The 18,224-nt window shown below is 46.8% G+C and overlaps 1 protein-coding gene and 1 non-coding gene across 2 annotated transcripts; both read left to right on the top strand.

The window, feature by feature from the left end:
- Positions 1 to 4,233: 4,233 nt before the first annotated feature.
- TRNAS-CGA (transfer RNA serine (anticodon CGA)) lies at positions 4,234 to 4,315 on the top strand. The gene has a single exon. It is a non-coding gene; the product is annotated as a tRNA-Ser (tRNA).
- A 5,851-nt stretch (positions 4,316 to 10,166) lies between these two features.
- On the top strand, positions 10,167 to 13,838 carry LOC135905042 (serine/arginine repetitive matrix protein 2-like). Its single transcript, XM_065436044.2, has 3 exons — positions 10,167 to 10,323; positions 11,005 to 11,395; positions 12,732 to 13,838. Exons 2-3 carry the CDS (start codon positions 11,055 to 11,057, stop codon positions 13,603 to 13,605), a joined length of 1,215 nt encoding a protein of 404 aa, XP_065292116.1. The 5' UTR covers positions 10,167 to 10,323; positions 11,005 to 11,054; the 3' UTR covers positions 13,606 to 13,838.
- The last annotated feature ends 4,386 nt before the right edge of the window (positions 13,839 to 18,224 follow it).

The following is an 18,224-nucleotide window of genomic DNA, read 5'->3' as shown; positions in this document are numbered from 1 at the left end:
ACACCGCATGACACATATAGAGACACCTCTGATTGTTGTTTGCCTGAGTCATGCCTTAATACAGTTCAAGGCTAGACATACAATAACACGTTACGTCTATAGGTTACGTATCAACAATGTTCAGACTCGACTCGCCTCGTGTCAGATCATGCTAAGCGACGACACGCTAACTTTCCCAATCCAAACAATTTGTTGACGCCTCTCGAGAAAGCGCGTAAACATGCCGCTCGTCGTCAACAGCGCGCTTGCCGTGCACCCTCCAGTGCGATCCCACATACCAGCATCGGCAGCGCCATCTGGCCGCGCTCTTGGATATGCACGGTGTCCCAGCCAACGTTAGCCAAGCTCTTAAAAATAATATATAAGATATACGAGAGTGCAATCAAGGGTATTCTGCCAGCAGTGACATACCACACCAGGAGGACTTCTTTTTTTCACAATATATCAATGGATAATAAGCTAGCATTAATTAAATGACTTCTTCATTACTGAATTAAGGGGACTAACTTTGGTAGAGATATAATCATTGTGTTCTGAGACAACCGATTCCGCTGTTTTCAGTGTGGTCTGTATCGTGTGATTATTTTTTCCGCGCTATAAAGAAAACCACGCGGTCCTGAATCGACTCTCCCGGTTCCTGGAGAATAACGACGTTTACCCCCATAGTATGATAGGATTCAGACCAGGCCTATCCACACAAGATACCATGAAACTGATTAAGAATCAAATCATAGACAACGACTCTAGCGACACTCGAGCCATTTTGGGACTTGATCTTGAAAAGGCCTTCGACAGCGTTCTACATTCGCATATCCTAGCCTCGATATCTCGGCTCAATCTGGGTGAGAGATTTTATAACTATGTTAGATCGTTCCTCTCGGATAGGAAGGCTACCATCCGGGTGGCCGATCTCGAATCCCAATTACTGGAACTTGGCGAGAGGGGCACCCCACAGGGGTCCGTCATTTCCCCCTGTTTATTCAATATAGCCATGGTTGACCTAAGCAGAAAGCTTCTCGAGATTGAAGGCATCAAACACACTATGTATGCTGACGATATAACTATATGGTGCACAGGAGGCAATGACGGTCAGGTTGAGGGCGCCTTACAGAAGGCAATAGACACTATTGAAACCTATCTAGAACCCACCGGTCTCAGATGCTCCCCCTTGAAGTCGGAACTTTTGTTGTATAGTCCCAAGAAACGCGGTCCAAGGCCCAAGGGATGGACATCGTTAGAAGACAAAGATATTAACTTATGTACAAAAACCGGTTGTCGTATACCCAAAGTCGATTCAATCAAGGTCTTGGGCATGATCGTTGAGTCAGGGGGTACAAATGGCAAGACTATACGCAAGCTAATTACTAAAACTGAAAGTGCTGTTCGTTTAGTCAGGAGAGTATCAAATCGGCATCATGGACTCAAGGAGGATAACCTCATTCGACTAATGCATGCCTTCGTTCTGTGCCACTTTAGATACGTGGCAGCCATGCATCGATGGAAACGGGCAGAGAGGGATAAACTGAATGCACAGCTTAGGAAGATTACCAAACGGGTTCTCGGGTTACCCGTATACACTTGTACAGAGCGATTAATGCAGCTTGGCATTCATAACACTCTTGAAGAGATCGCAGAGGCCCAGGAGCGCGCACAGCTATCTCGCCTCACAACAACGAAGGCAGGGAGATCTATCTTGCAGGAACTCGGATATCACCCCGATAGAGTAGCAGAAGAGTTCTCTGACGTTCCTCCGTCGATTCGTGAGAACATTACGGTCGCGCCAATACCTAGGAACATGCACCCCGATCATAATCGCGGTAGAAGGAGGGCAAGGGCGGCCAACCTCCTTAGGCAAATACACAATGATCAGCGACAGGTCAGCTTTGTGGATGCCGCTTCTTGTAAGGGACGTCAGGCGTTCACCATCGTCACTGTTGATGGTCGCCAAGGAATCACCAATGCTGCCTCGGTTCGGACGAGGAACTCCGAAATAGCTGAACAAATGGCTATTGCACTAGCCCTGCTAGATAGCTCACGGGATGCCATCTATAGTGATTCAAGATCTGCAGTCAGAGCATTTGAAAAAGGCACCATTTCCAAACAGGCCCTCAGACTTCTTGGGGGCAAGGCAATCACGCACCACTTCATTTATTGGTTTCCGGCACATCAGGGTCAGATAAAGGGTGCTCCTCCCAACCTCAATGAGTCGGCTCACGGGTCTGCGCGTGAACTTGCCCACCGCGCTACCCTCGACCAATCGGAAGCCGACTCACTAGAGAACAGGGACACGCCCTCCACCTACAACGAGATAACTAAACACTACTATCTCAGCCGTAGAACCTACTTTGTTCCTCATCCGCGCCTCAATAGAGCTCAAGCATTAACGCTCCGTCTACTACAAACGAATACCTATCCGAATCCATCGCTCTTAAATAAAATCTATCCGCATACTTACACCAACGCTACCTGCCACGATTGTGGAGATATAGCCACGTTAGACCATATGCTCTGGCGGTGTGCTCGGTCACGCTCTATCATCGCTAACAGCTCGGCCAGATGGGAGGCGGTTCTCCGCAGCCCTCTTCTGGCTGACCAACTCTGGGCTGTCCAGCAGGCCCACGATGCGGCCGAGAGGCTCGGCCTTCCGGTTCCCACGTGGGAGCGGCCCGCTTCGTGAAGACTCACGATCTGCAGGACTTTAATTAATAAAGTTTTACCATACCATACCATACCATAAAGAAAACACGCGAAGTATGAAAGTAGCCGCCTGATTACGCGTCCGCGCGCCGCGACAGCAGCGCTCCCAGGCGTTACTCGGAAGAATGAACTGTGTTCAATGCCTGGCTCGGCGGCCACGTGCAAGTGGCGAGGCTTCGGTATTGGCGTTGGTCATCGCAAACTGCGAGCTGCGTTTTCCGCGAAAAGCGCGAAGCCATTGCAGTGCACAGCGGTATTGAGGATGACAAAGTCATTGAGCAGAATTAATAGAGAGTTTTAGTTTAGGGGGTGCAAGCGGCTGTGTACGCAAGAACTAGGCGCGACGGTGCTGCGCATGCCCAGAACCATCGCCCCTAGTTCTTGCGTATGGAAGCCGCTTGCACCCCCAAAACTAAAACTCTCTAATTCTTGCTAGTAACGCCTGGGACCGCTGGTGTCATGGCGCGCGCATGCGTAATCATGCGGCTATATTCATATTTCGTGCATTTTCTTTATATCGCAGAAAAAATAATTATGCGAGCCATGTCACACAACTTAATCAGCCATTTCAAAGCACAATTACTACTCCTGTATAAAAAACTCGCGCCAATATTTCAGTAATTAACTGTTTCGCTCATTAATCTTATCTAATTACCGACAGTGCAATTACGAAAGAAAGTTCCATCCTGGTGCTATACGTCACTGCTGACAGAATAGCATTAGCTGCATCTTCGTATATTCTAATTTATGTTTAAGGGCTTGGCTAACGTTAGCTGGGACACCCGGTGTACCCTACAGCGCAACATAGAGAAGAGATCACTTAGCGCTCCTGGTGCAAAAACAAAACAAAAACGGAGACGTTCGAAATTTTCGTGTGATTGTATATTCAGTCACAATACTGCCTGATTTATTTGTCAGTTTGGAGATCAGTATACGGGTAGATTGATAATAAAAATTGTTATTCGCATTATATTGAAAGGCTGTTGGCTCCAAATGAACACCCAGGTTGCAAATGACGCCGTAGGAGAACGCTCCAAATCAATGTATACCGAATTTGTTTTTTTATCATTGTGAGAGCTAAATTAGTTTGGTTGTCTGCCACATCGTAGGTTTTAGTTGCTCAATTAACATTTGCTGTGCTAAGTAAAGTCGTCTTCATGAGCTTGCGTATTCCTTTATATATCGAAAATACCTTTAAGATTAACTGCTTTTTTTTATACCACATTATAATTACAAAGTTGCTCTATAAGGTTGCTGTTTTTCTATCCTGTTCCTACTTAGTTTTTCAACATATAGTTGCAACACGTGCTGGCTATGCCCCACACACACGAAAAAATGATGCTCTACCTCAATATTTATTTATTTATTTTTTGCTAGCACTCAATTGTGTTTTTCTTTTGGCAATCGTCCAGTTATTTGCACAAATACTGAATAAGCCTGACATGTTAATCTGGGAGTTCCAATTCCTTGCTCTCTTTTGCGCTAAGTATCATTTACATCGACTTAAAGAAGGCTTTCAGGTGAAGCTACCGTATGGCAGTCGTGGCCGAGTGGTTAAGGCGATGGACTCGAAATCCATTGGGGTCTCCCCGCACAGGTTCGAATCCTGTCGGCTGCGTTTCTTTTCCTTTTTTGTTTTACCGAGCGCTGCCGGACACGCATAAAACGATGGGCTTCATAGCGGAAATTGTGTTCGCTAAAGCAAAGGCCCTGCATAATTGTGTTCGCTTGCAAAACTGCCTGTCAATGGGCATGCAAAATATGTTGAGATGTAATGCATTAGCAAATTACGCTTGGAACCAATAAAGTGCGCAATTTTTACAACTATTTGCTCCTAAACAGGGCACGAAAAGGAAAGTCTGGCTGTTTCGAGGGATCAGCTTGTCTCAAGGAACGTCATATCACATACAACACACGGAACCAGGAAATCTGGCACATTCCCGCCTCACGAACGCAATACGATAACCAAATGTTTCGTCACAGATTGCCAGTTCTCCTACACAGTAAAGACTTTTCATTACTTTGATACGATGCTACTTGCCTAATGTACTTGCCTTATGTGTGTGTGTTTTGCAGCGAAGCTGTCAGACTCTAGTCGGTCGGTATTTTTCGTGTCTGCGTGAGAAATTTTGCTCACACAAGAATACATGGTAGCTGGAAGTTTTTATGTTTGAGTTTCAGCGCATCGGAATTACGCATTCTCGTATATTCGAGTTGCAATCCGATGCTTAAAATCCGATTAAGGCCCCCCGGCTGAGGCAACACACCTCTTCGGCCTCTGCTTCACGTAGACGGCATTCCCGGACTGACCCACCCGGGGGAAATCGGTATAGTTCCTTTTTCGTGTCTCGCTCTCCTTCTAACCTTTGTCTTTCACTTTCCATCTTTCCTGTCTTCTCCTGACTTCCCTTTACTTCCTATTTTTCCAGGCAGCAAGGGTTAACCTTGTGTGAATGACCAACCTTGATTATCTCATATTTGGTTATATTGATAACGTACAGCTGCTGTTTGCAGGACATGTTTTTACAGTTCCTGAAGCGTTCCCTTAAAGGGCTCCACAGTGGGTGGCTGGCGTTATTGCCGGAAACTACACATTCCTCTATGGCTAGTTCCTTCCCCCCGCTCCTTGATCGACCTCCGAAAAGAGGGCGCACCCGGGAAGCATTCCAGTTTTTCGGTCGGCAAAAAGAATCTTTCCCCCGTTCCCATGTCATTCATTCTGAAAAACCAGATAAACCAGTGCCGAACAATTTCACCATTCCTCGTTTCTCAGTCTCTCGCCGAAGTTTTTGATACAGGTTATAAAGCATTCGGGATGGCAAGCGCTGATCTTCTCTTGGAGCTCCGCGACCACGAACAATATGAAAAGCTACCAAATCTACTGTCCTTTGGGGACGCCCAAGTAACAGTAACCTCGCACCGCACTATATATACCACCCGTGGCGTAGTCTCAGATGGCGATTTGTTGGAGCTGACTGAAGCTGAACTCCTGAAGGGCTTCAGTGACCAGAAGAACGTTAAACGAATTAAGATGAGGCGTGGCAATAAGTAAATCCAGACCAAACACCTGATACTTACTTTTGGAACAAGTGTTCTGACCGAGTCCACCGAGGCCGGTTATATCAAGCTTCGCGTTCGGCCATTGTAACAGTGCATCGGCCAAGATAAAAAAAAAAAGAAAAGGTGGTCAGTGCTTTGTCCACATCCTTCAGTTTATCCAGTCTAGTGCTTTGTTACTCTATGTTACTTTAACACATACCAACAGGCCTAACTTGCAATTTTTTTTGCAGAACCTTGCCCTGTGTTTCAATTTGTCCATAAGACGTTAGCCAATTTTAGCATCTCACATATTTTGTATATTGCACCATTCTTTCGCAATGCATTACAATGCTCACAGTACACGTCATTAGTCATTGCCATAATCTTATTACGCGCTGATTTTACGCAACTTACAGCAACTTTTTAGGCCCCTTTACAGCAACGTCACAGCAACTTCACAGAACTCATCTATCCACTGCGAACTCATAACAACGGCATGGCGCTCTTTGGCCATACCTGGCCAATTGCGCCAGTAAACATCCCACATTCATTCACCAGTGCAGCAGGCCTTCAGTTGTGCCGTTTTCTCTTTCTTCGGGGATGGCTACACAGCGCGTCTGCAGAGGGCCGCCGCACGGTTACCAGGGCTCCTCGTGGGGCTTCAGCCTGTCCTGTATGAAAACGATGGCGCTGCCGCCTGTTCTGAAAACACCAACGACAATGCTAGATGACGTAGGGGGCGCCAGCAAGGCCGCTCGCCATGTATTTCGCAGGTTCGCTTCGGATAGCACTAGCCTCTCGAGTGCTAGGGAATCTGTACCCGAGTGCTGAAGACACGCCACAGTATTGCAGCACAGTCATCTCGCCCTTTTGGGAACTCAGCGCCGTCGACCCCGAGGTAGAGCCAAGAGAAGTAGCGCCGACGCGGCTCTCCGAAATGCTCGTATCCGCGCGGTCCGCCTTGAATAGCCCGCCACCGAAGTTTACGTGGTTGGAACTAAGGAAGACTAGGCTCCCCGAAAAACGAAATGCCATGAACACTCAACGAAATTACAGTGGATTTCAAAGAAGCGAACATTGTCTTAGACAATCATTATTAATTGCTTGTATATGACTTTTTCGTCTTATACGATAATTGTAACGGGCGTTCAGTCGCACGCCAGTGTTCCTGTAGCGTCACGTTTCTGCTGTCCCCTGTGTGTTTCTTTACACGCTAGAAGACACACGGTGACAGCAAAGATTCCGTGCCAACAGATATCCGCGGATTAATTCTCATCAACGCATCGTGATCAAAATAAATTAAAATTAAATTTTGGGGTTTTACGTGCCAAAACCACTTTCTGATTATGAAGCACGCCGTAGTGGAGGACTCCGGAAATTTTGACCACCTGGGGTTCTTTAACGTGCACCTAAATCTAAGTACACGGGTGTTTTCGCGTTTCTCCCCCATCTAAATGCGGTCGCCGTGGCCGGGATTCGATCCCGCGACCTCGCGCTCAGCAGCCGCATCGTGAGGCCGCCGCTACTACATTAGTTTAGTCATTCATTCACCTCGCTCATCCATGAGGCACTCGGTATAGTGGGCAATGCTGATGTGGGTGAGCAGCCGGCTGGCCTTTTTCGAGCGCATACTTTGGTGCATTACGACCAGGCACGCTTCATTCATCATAATCATTTTGTTGCCACCATATTCATCCTAATCATCGTCTTGCGAGTCGGAGGCCTGTCTAAGACACTTCGAGTTGCCCCTAAATCGCGTCAGCTGGCTCCATCATATGCCTACACATTTTTTTTTACCTTATCAGAACCTCATCATCTGGCGTTTACACTGACGTGTAATTAGTGAGATAATAAACTAATAGCTGTAAGTTTCTTCACTCCTCGTTCACCCGATTCGCTTCCAACAACCAGGTACTTATTACCGAAACTTTGAATTAATTTCATGAAATGTACTACGACTTTCTCAGCCACGGTAATATGGAATTTGATACCATTTCCTGCTTGTCTTGCTTTTAGAGATTGGAATCCAATCGCCGCCTATATTCGCGTGCGGTGTTACCATTCCGTTGTTTACCATCTTTGGCAGCAATTGTTGTGCGTTATTAAATTATGTACGTTTTTCTGTTAGCTACAGTAAAATGTACGATACGCGTCTTTTTCATAGGCATTTCAACATCCTGCATGTACTAATGTTTTCTAGTTATTACTAACGGAAGGTAACATCTATAGTAAATTGACTGCGGGACCTTCCTGTGTATGCATATGTAGTCCACATTTGTAAACTTTAGGCGCCAAAAACGGAAACTGAGGCTGAACCGTGGTTTTCCTTTACGTTTACTCTGTTAAATAGAAAAGATCTCAGGATATCGTGGCTCTGCTTTCCTGATCTGCCCAACTCCACTCTTAGTCTGAAGTATAAAAGAAGCTGCATCCGTTTCCTGTCTAATTACCAGGTGCAGCCGTATTTTTCGGCTTACCTCCCGACGCAGCCAAAATAGCGTCCCCACCTCGAAAATAATCACCACATAAACGGAAAGCGACCTTTCGGGCACAAAGCTAAGGTTTAGGCAGGAGAACTTCACGATAATTACCGCTTCTACAGCGCTAACACACTAAGGGGCATAGGATAAGGATGACGCAGCAGAGAGAGAGCCTCCGGTTTGCTACCCTGCACTAGGGGAAGGGAAAGGGAAAGGGGAAGTAAAGAGGGAAAGAAGAGCCGGGATAAAAAGAAAGGCGTGAAAAAAAATGAGGGTATGGGACCATTACAGTATTTCTAACAGGCCACTGCTACGTAGATGACGCGGCCGGATGTAGCGTAATTTTAAGAAGAGAAACTTAAGATAAATAATAAAAGGATTCACCGAGAAAACAAGAATACTACGAGAATTAGCACTCACACTAATTCGCGCGAGCGACATGTTGAGGGAAAGAATTTGAAATCGAAATCTCCGCACCGACTGGCAGTTGTCCAGTGCCGTCATCGCCTTCGCAAAGGGAGGGACAGTATGGGAACGCTGGCATGATGAGCGGAAACGGAGCCAGCTGTGGAGGAAGATGACGATGAACGCGCGAACTTTGGCACGAGCTATTGCTGATGGTGATAGTTTTTGCTCGCACACATTTGTTGACGGACACGAAAAATGCGCGGAACCCTAGCTATAAACAGCTTCGCTGTGAAAATAGGAGGGAGGCCAGGCCTTCCCGGACCCCTCTGGCTTTAAGCACTGAAATGGAGCAAACCACTCTGGGGGATCGGCCATGAATCGGGTGTTGAAAACACCGTTATCATTTTTTTTGGGTGAAGACCAGATGAAGTGAAGTATCTTGTAAATGCCAATAAAATGTCTACTGTCACAGATATGAACGATCGAATATCTCAATATTACAGGAAAAATTATGTGATATCTCTTGAATCCCACCCGGTTGATGCTGCAGTTCTTATTGACTACTGCCGCTATCTGCGGAGATGATGCAGGCCAGTGGCCTGTCGGAATCGTAGTGGGACATGCCCATTTCGGAGAATTGGCCATGAACGCTGCCACATTCTGAGTGGCTCAATAAAAGGAAATCTTGTAAATCAAAGAATTTATTATTTATTATTCATCATTCCATTAACAGATTCATGTGCTTTAGAGATGCACGTGAGCCGACGCCTTATGTTCAGCTTGTACGTAGCAAGGAATCTTTTCTGTTACGGAGAACAAAGGTGGGCATACTTGGTCAGCATGCAAATGTTTCTTTAAACCCTTCGTTGGCAGCATAGAGTTGGTAGCATATAAAGTGTATGGTTGGTAGGTTATTTCGGTACCTTGTAGCACCTAGTGACACCCAGTGTGCCTAGTTGGCAGTAAACGGCCAGCAACTGAAAAACCGCAAAGTAGGAGAAAGAGCAAAAAAAAGAAGATATGGCTTTAATAAAAAAACTTTTAATTGAGCATTTTTACCATTTTCTTGCCACCCTGCGAAGTTTCGGCTACGCCTCCTGATACTTCACAGTAACGCTCGCAGAGTGCCTCCGCACTTCTTTTTATATTGAACACCTTTTGTTTATGCCAGGTTATGCTCACGTTTGGACCATTTATTTTACTCGTTTACTATGCGTTTGCCTAAGCAATCACCCAGATTTCTTATAATGCTGAATGTTTCGAAGCCTTATGTAAACATCAATGTTTTTGAAAACCTCCCTAAGATATATCGAAGCGGTCTGCCCAGTTTTGCCACCTGACATATAAATGTAATAAACTGAGCAGTTACATGATCATCGCTATCACTACTGCTCATCCTAATATAAACATTTTTATCAATGGAAGTGATAGTGTGACGGACAATGTTTGGAAAACATAATTTTTTTATTTTTGGCCCGATGCAACTATGTGGTCCCTCGCTTCAAAGGGCAGTCGCTGCGTCATAACCATCATCATGGTCGTCATTATCATTGTTTACCACTGGCTGCAGGGAAGATCTCCAGTGTGTGCTATTCCATTGTCGCGCCTGCTTCGAAAGCTGCGAATCACGTCGCAGCAACGGACAACGAACAAGGCGCGCTTGGGATAAAAGGCGATCACGTCACGCAGAGGACTGTAGGTAAGGCTTCACGTCGCCCAGGTGTAGGCAGCTTCGTGAAGGCGATTACGATGCCTGCTGTCAAGCGTGTCTTTCTTTCATTTTGTTTGCACTCCTTTTCGTAGAGTGCGCTCTTAGGTTTGAGGTGTAACTGTGAGAAGCATAAATGCAAGAGACAGAAAGAAAGGAATATTCATTAGCTTGGCTAAAGTTAAAGGAAGAAGTTGAAAGGTTCCTACCGCTTAGTAGTTTATTTTCATCGCAGCTACCAGTTATTCATAAAAGGTAACCAAAATTTAGAAACGAAACACAAAGGAGTCAGGTTGACAACTAAATCTATCAATAACGAAGGGATATTGCCATTCAATAAACTGTCTGTATTGGGGGGCTTGAGGAAAAAAGGAAACATAACAGGTACAGCACTTCGTATAAGTTTCCTCATGCTTGTAAGGACTTTTGCAGATCTCGAAGCTGCCATCTTGGCTGTGAAAGCAGACTATCTTCAATGCTGGCCAAAGCTGGAACACACATCTCTGGTTGTAACTAATAGCCTCGAGCAATAGTGCAATACTTATGTACCTGTCTTGCCAGCTATGATCTCACAAATATTATGGAATAAGCAAGTAAACTAGAAAGCAAAGCTTACAACTTGTGAACGCGCTAAAGTCTTTTTGCATACGCCGCTTTCGGATCCATTCGCAGCGCACCTGCAACTCGACTCCTAAGGCGGGACTTTCCACACCACTGTCACCATGAAAAAAACCGAAAGCAAAGGCAAAGCGTGCGCGAAGTGCAAGGCCGAGCTGGTTCCCGTCGCGCCTATCGCGCACCGTGACACAGCCTCGACTGCAAGCGGGACCGCGAGCGCCAGCTCTTCGAGCGACGGCCTGCGCGACTTCGAGGACGCCTCGTGGGAGGCGACGGGCAGCAACAGCACGGCGGCCATTGAGGCCCGACTCAAGGCGGAGCAGAAGGCGCCGCGCAAAAGGCGCAGGGTCGGCCGCAGCTTCAGCAAGACCATGTACCCCGGCGCGACGAGCAGCGACAGTTCCTCGTCGGTGAACGCGAAGAGCGCAACCGGCGGTCGATCGATGTAAGGCCACGAATGCCAGAGGCTGCGTGCACGTGGGGCGTTGGAAACGCTACAGCCGTGAAATTTTTAGAGCCAATAGCTTTCTTCGGCACTTTCGGTCGTTTTCGAAGTTGCTCGGTGCTCGTTCGAAGGATGACGGCCGGACTCGGATGGAAAAAAACACGAGCTGGTTCTTCCTCGATCGCTCGCGCTCTCACTCGCTATGTGGCTCACTCTGTCTTTTACTTGTTCGTTAGTTCGCTCGCTCGGGCTATTCGCTTACAAGGACAAGCATCGTCGACGGTTTATGTGCTATTTATGTATGGCCTTTGTAGAACGTGAAAACGATCATCCGAATTGCTTTAAAGAGGTGGTAGTCAGAAATTCCGCATAAGAATACTTTATAAAGGAACTGATGTATAAAGGGAAAGCTAGCTAATCGTAGCTTAAGATGTATTACGCGTCCCATGCCTTGCAGCCGATACTATAGTGTTTACCGCACACTTCCTTATTTACTTCCATTATTTACTTTCCTTATTAAATGATGTTAATTGGCGAGCAATCGTGCAAGTTGTACGAGATGTAAGTTTGTGCGACTACACGAATTTAGGGTGAGAATACTTGGCGAGATCGTGGGCATATTGTGTTCGGCAGCTTCCCTGGTAGCAGTAGCAATTTGTGGTGCAGCAATGGAGATGTCGCTATGGCGCGCGAGTCCTTGAAATTTAGGTTTCAGGCATAAGCAGAGAAGATGGGATATACGAACCGGTTTTTGCATAGACTGTAACCAAATTTTAGCCAGTCATAGCCAGTTCAGTTATGCGTGTCTGCTTTTTCACAGCTTTTTTTGAGCATGAATAATAACAAAGCAACTTGAAAATGAGTTGGGACCAAGCAACAATCAATGAAATGCAACATTACACAAAGTTAGGAGAAATGAAGGTGTTAGTATGCATTAGAGGTTAAACGCGCTTAACTCATAAGCTTGAGGCCTCAGAGAGAGAAATGAAGTTGTGCAGGTTTCACAGTGCTACGTATAGGAGAGATAAGGGAATCATGGCGTATTAGAGCAAAACGGTGCATTCCAAAAGAAGGCAAACGCAATCGGGGCACAACATAGGGGCATGATGAAGTTAGGAGACATGCTTGGATAGATTGGGCTTATCTGTCCAAGAACAGGGGTACGTCAAGACTAGTGACTTCTTCCGGCAGTGAAATAAAGTCGGATGGTGGTAACGATGACGATGATAATGATGAAGTATGTTACGGTGCCAGACAATTTGCAGTTTGCTCAAATTTACAGCCGAAGGCTGCTTACCGAATTCCTAACGTTCACGTTTTTCTCGTTCGTCGCCAGCTGCAACAGCGCCTTCGTGTACCCGGCAGTGGCCATCATCGTGACCGTGCTCGTCACTGGCGTAATCGTGTCGGCTCTGCGAAGGGAAGGGGCGAACGACGACGAACAGCTGCGCACCGGCCTCCCAAAGAAGGCGGCGTCCTCTCTGACCGAGTGCCCCTGCAACGCCGGTGCGAGCAGCACCCCCGCCGACCCCGAAGAAGACGACGTCGACTCCGAACAGCCGGACACGACTCGACACCGCCCGACCAGACGCCGCCGCCGTCGCTCCAGCGTCGAGCACTCGACAGCGCTCGGGAGAGGGAGAACCCCGGACGGAGTTCGCGCCGAGACAGCGACGAACGCGAGCGAAGCGACGAGCTCGTCTGGAACCTCAGAGCGTGAACCATCTAACGGGGTGACAACGACGCAGCGCGCCACCGAAGGAAAGCGGCACAAAACGGCGACGCGAAGTCATCGAAGACGCGGCGGCAGTGGGTCGACTCATAGGAGTCGCCGAGTCGACTCGCCTACTAGTGCCACAACGCTGGGGAAGAAGTACCGTTCGACCACGACGGTCGGCGATGACCAGTTCTTGGAATGGGCGGTCAGAGGGAAAGGGAGAATCGCGGTAGCAAACAAGTGGTCGACGACTGGAGACAGAATTAAGAACGGCAAGGCGAAGTCGTTGAATGGGGCACCCGTGACCAAGCAAGGCAACGTCTCAGCCTCGAGGGTGGAACCCCCGGCTGAGCGTGGCGCGGACGCAGATGTACGACGTAATCAGCGAGACGCCGTTGGGACCACTCGTGGAAAACGCCGCTCCGTGGAAAAGCGTCGCAAACGGCCTACGTCGCTTCGTACGAGACGAAGCAAAACTGCACCTGTGACGTAGGCTCCGCATATGTGAACCTTTACTCCTACGCTTCCGCAAGGGTCATTCCACGCAGATGTGCCGTGCTTGTCTAGCGTACTTATAGCGTATATAGACCATTCAACTTCCTACGTGGATTACTTAATCATGATAATTAGTATTTGTAATTCGGTGCCTCAGAAATTGTAAATACGTGAAAACATTCAAGAGTTACGCCTCTCAGTTGGCTTGTGGTGATAAAAGACACCTAGACCAAGTCTTCTGGTCCATTAGGAACGAGAATCGGGTCTCGAAACCAAAGTTATCCCGTTGTCAAATGCGTATGCGGCCACTCTGTGGTAGTTCTGTGGGTTACTGTTGCAGCGCCTGCCATCGCTGATAGGTCTGAATGATCTTTTGAAAACGTGTAATTTCACAGTGATGCGGCGCATTCTCGTGAGCATGCAGGCTGGTGCGTTCTTAGCAGGGGCCTCATAGATGCCACAACGTACATCCCCATAGAGCTCGTATAATGATCGATGCATATAGAACACATTAGTACACTATTCGTTGGGAGATCTAGGGGAGTCGACGGCTGATGAGCCGTCGAAACCATGGCTAGTTAGAACTGAGGTGAAACAGCGCGAAAAAGACGAGGACACAAGGAAACAAATACCACAGACATGCGCTGACTGCCAACTGCAAGTTTATTTGAAATTCATCGCACAATTATACCTTTTTCAGCATAGGCATGCGCACATCAGTCGCAAAAACATATGCAAATCAGCCACATTTTAATCTTTCTTCCAAAAATGTGATTTCTTTTCCCGACAAGGCAAGAGAGGGAGTGCTTATACATTTATCTCCTTCCTTTCTTATATGAAAGGCCTCTGCTATTTCTCTTTCCTTCTTACCCTTTCCTTTCCCTATGATTTTTTTCTTTTCAAATATGGGGGTGCATTGAGATTTGTTACAGTGTTCAGCTAAATTACTCCCATAGCCATTCTTTAAGTTAGTGCTGTGCTGACGAGCTCTTTTATTGAAGCACTGTCTTGTTTGACCTATATAAGGTGCAAGCCGCACCTCGGGTGCGGCTTGCACCTCAGGTGCTGTGCCAGCTCCTAATGTCTACGTATGCATGTAAGGCGTGGTTATTACGTGAATACTTTTTTACATAGCTAGGCTGTGAGTTTATTAGAGTGAACTGCAGCATTGGGGCTTGCACATCCATCTCTAGTCCTCATAAAATCCGCCATTTTTTGCTTGAAGAGCGCCTTGAATCGTTGATTGCACGTTCTGTTAGCAACAAACATTCAAATTTTGATATTGTCTAGCGTTTTAGGCACATCGCCGAAGGCGTGTTAAGCCATAAAAAAAAATTGTGGTCGATGCCCCATGTTTATTTTTGCCGTACCGTGGCGACATATATGTCGCCACGGTACGGCATTACAATAACATGGGGCATGGGGCATGGGGCATGGGGCAAAGATGGGGCACGCAACATTGCAAATCTGATATTAGCGGCAAAATATCACAGCACGTACCTAAGTGACAAATCAGCAGAGTATGTTAGGACAAGAAACAAGTCGAATGTGTTCAGAAAACAGTGTTAGGCTGAATCTGGGGTATCAGGATTTCTGACCTTTCTTGCTTCACTCTTAAAGAAATTGTCACCTTTTCCGGCTTATCTCGTCGCACAACGATAATCGTCATCTATCTTGACCAAATTTTCTTTACCTTACGCTGCGCACCCGCTACCAGCAAGGTTCTTCCAAGTCCCGAACGGCATGCTCGTTATCTAGTGACATAGCATTCACGAGAGGAAGGTAGCGAGCGCACATTTTTCACGAAAGGAAACGCAATCAAGACAGATGACGATTATTATTGTGTGACAAGATAGGCACCAAATGGTGCAAACACTTTTAAAAGTATTTCTCCTCAGTAAATTAGCCCCGAGAACGAGAGAGGCGCTGCGAGCGCCGCTCGCGTGACGTCAGGGCACGGACTCGCGCCTGTCGTCTGCTGCAGTTCGGGCGGTGTCCAGGTGAATTCTGCAGTGTTTCCGCTTGTTCGCTCTCGTTACCAATGCTTGTTTACTTATGACAGGCCTCCCAAATATATATTTTACGACGACGGCTTCGTTCGCGAAAATGTATTCAAGGAGCTTATTTCCTACACGACAATATATTTCTCACCCGAGGGAGCTCAGACTAGTCCATTACGGGTTTTTCGTGCGCGGATCTACACTTTGCAGTGGTAGCTCACGTGAATAATACAGGCATAGACGCAAAAGCACAGCACATAAGAATCCAGTTAAGATTCCATATCCACCATGGTGCAATACGCGTGTCAGAATTAAACGCTTAAACGCTGGCTATATATGACTTCCACAACATCTATCTTGACTTTTAACCCGCTTAACCATATTTGCTCACGACGAATAGTGCAGGGTATGGTATTGAACCTTCTATTTTTTCACAGAAACGCTCGGCTGTAACACGAGGACTTAACTACCACTGCAGTTTAGATTCGGTCAGCACCACTTGCGTTTTTAATTGATTCTCAAAATTAGGCCCTTTTCACCGGTTAAATTTAGGCTGCGTTAACTTGAAGTAAAGCTGATTGAGGCCTACAGATGTTTGCAGCACACGTAAAGGAATGTACCAATATTTGTTCCCTTTCCGTGCTACACGTTCAACTCACTTGAGCAATTTACTGGTGCTCTTGGCTTGAGGAACAGAGATGATGATTCTGTTTGGAGAAATGACACAGGCTGCTCGGGTCAAATATTTCAGTGCAATATGCCTTTTGGAGCGGTTCGCTGCAGCCAGCAAGAAGCCGAAGCCCCATTAATTAGTAGTGTGGCGTATATGGAAGATATCATTGTTCCCCAGTGCAGTTCAAGTGTTCATGTGAGGCTTGTCGCGTCTTCTTTATAAGGCGGGCATGCGAGGTTCTTATTTCTGCATTGACTAAGCACATAGATTTCGGTTTGTATAATTAAACAACGCAGGATCTAGACATGGTGGGGCAGAATGTGGTTGCGTTTTTCATTACAACGCAGCCTAAACTGCGCTGTATTGCCTCGAGTATGCTATAGGAATTGTAATTAGAGCTGTAAAGAGCTACTTCAAGGTTTCAATTCCAAGTTGTGAACTTTTGGCTGTCGCGAATCGTGCGCGCCTCGCCCTAACCACAGTCGGTTGCTTCCGTTGCGGGAGGGGTGTGCCATATCGTCGATAAAATCTACTGACGGCCGCTATGACACAGTTTATCGCTTGAATTTGATTGGTTCTCGATCTTAACCACGAAATCTTCTTTCATGTGATTGCTGTTATGGCATTCGTTAAGTAAATATATACTATACACGATGCGCCATCGTGTTAACAGCCAATGCGTTTCTGGGTGCCTGTTTCAGAGAACGGTGGAAGTAGTGCCGAACCTTTTCACACAAAATGCGCGCCCATCTCTTCCTTGTAGCCCTTAATACATGAAGTTGCCACATTTGACTAAAACAACTCACCAGAGTAATAATAATCATGATGACCGTCTCGCTGGGCAGTGTCCTTCTAACACGGATTGTTGACACCAAATATGAAGGTATTTTTACCATGTAAAATGCTATGTCTCTCTTACTTAAGTAATAAGGCAATGTTAAGTGTTTAGAGGAGCATCATAAATAACTTCACGTGTTGAACTTGCAGACATTCTTTTTCAGTAAAATTTATGAACCGACGCGGCGCATATATGCATTGCAAGACCAGTAGACCCCTTCAGCGCTACATAGCTTGCGATATCCAAGTCGCAAATTTTCATGACTCACGCGGTTTAAAAGAAGAAACTGCGGTTGAGGTATGGCAGCAGAAATAATCCCAAATAACCTTCTGTAAGGACGGCTCGAGCCGCCAATGCCCTAAGCACGCACGGAGGAAACGAGCGCGAGACGCAGCCGAGTGAGACGGAGCGAGCGGCGTTCTGGCCGTGACGTCACTCGCAAGAGGGCGCCACTCCAAATTCTCGCCGCTAATAAAAGGCATGTCCGCTTGCATAAAAAGTGACGTTCGAGGAGAGTATTCTCAATTCACTGAATCATAAGGTGCCAATTAATCTAATAGATATACGATGAAACACGCTTCAATTCACTGAATCATAAGGTACCAATTAATCTAATAAATATACGACGAAACACGTTGCGAAGCGCCGGCGCGTCTACATTTCAGTGCGTACCATCGATCGTCCGTACGCTTTGTTGGCGGTTAAAGAATAATAATAATAATATTTGGGGTTTTACGTGCCAAAACCACTTTCTGATTATGAGGCACGCCGTAGTGGAGGACTCCGGAAATTTTGACCACCTGGGGTTCTTTAACGTGCACCTAAATCTAAGCACACGGGTGTTTTCGCATTTCGCCCCCATCGAAATGCGGCCGCCGTGGCCGGGATTCGATCCCGCGACCTCGTGCTCAGCAGCCGGACACCATAGCCACTGAGTAGCCATGGCGGGTGGCGGTTAAAGAATGTTCGCAAATTCTGGTGCAGGGGCGGACAGAATTACAGGGCGAAGCAAGGCTACGAAGGCATGTTCTCAGTGATAACCGGTACAGGAACATCAAACTTGATTACTTGCGCTACCTCACTAGTTACACGAGCGACCCACAACG

Source organism: Dermacentor albipictus, chromosome 6 (genome assembly GCF_038994185.2).
Source record: "Dermacentor albipictus isolate Rhodes 1998 colony chromosome 6, USDA_Dalb.pri_finalv2, whole genome shotgun sequence".
Taxonomy (NCBI): domain Eukaryota; kingdom Metazoa; phylum Arthropoda; class Arachnida; order Ixodida; family Ixodidae; genus Dermacentor; species Dermacentor albipictus.
This window is presented reverse-complemented; position numbering and strand designations above follow the sequence as displayed.

Coding starts and splice junctions, on each gene's coding strand:
- LOC135905042 (XM_065436044.2), top strand. CDS start 11,055: ATGAAAAAAACCGAAAGCAAAGGCAAAGCGTGCGCGAAGTGCAAGGCC. Junction 11,396..12,731: donor GCAACCGGCGGTCGATCGAT/GTAAGGCCACGA, acceptor GTTCGTCGCCAG/CTGCAACAGCGCCTTCGTGT.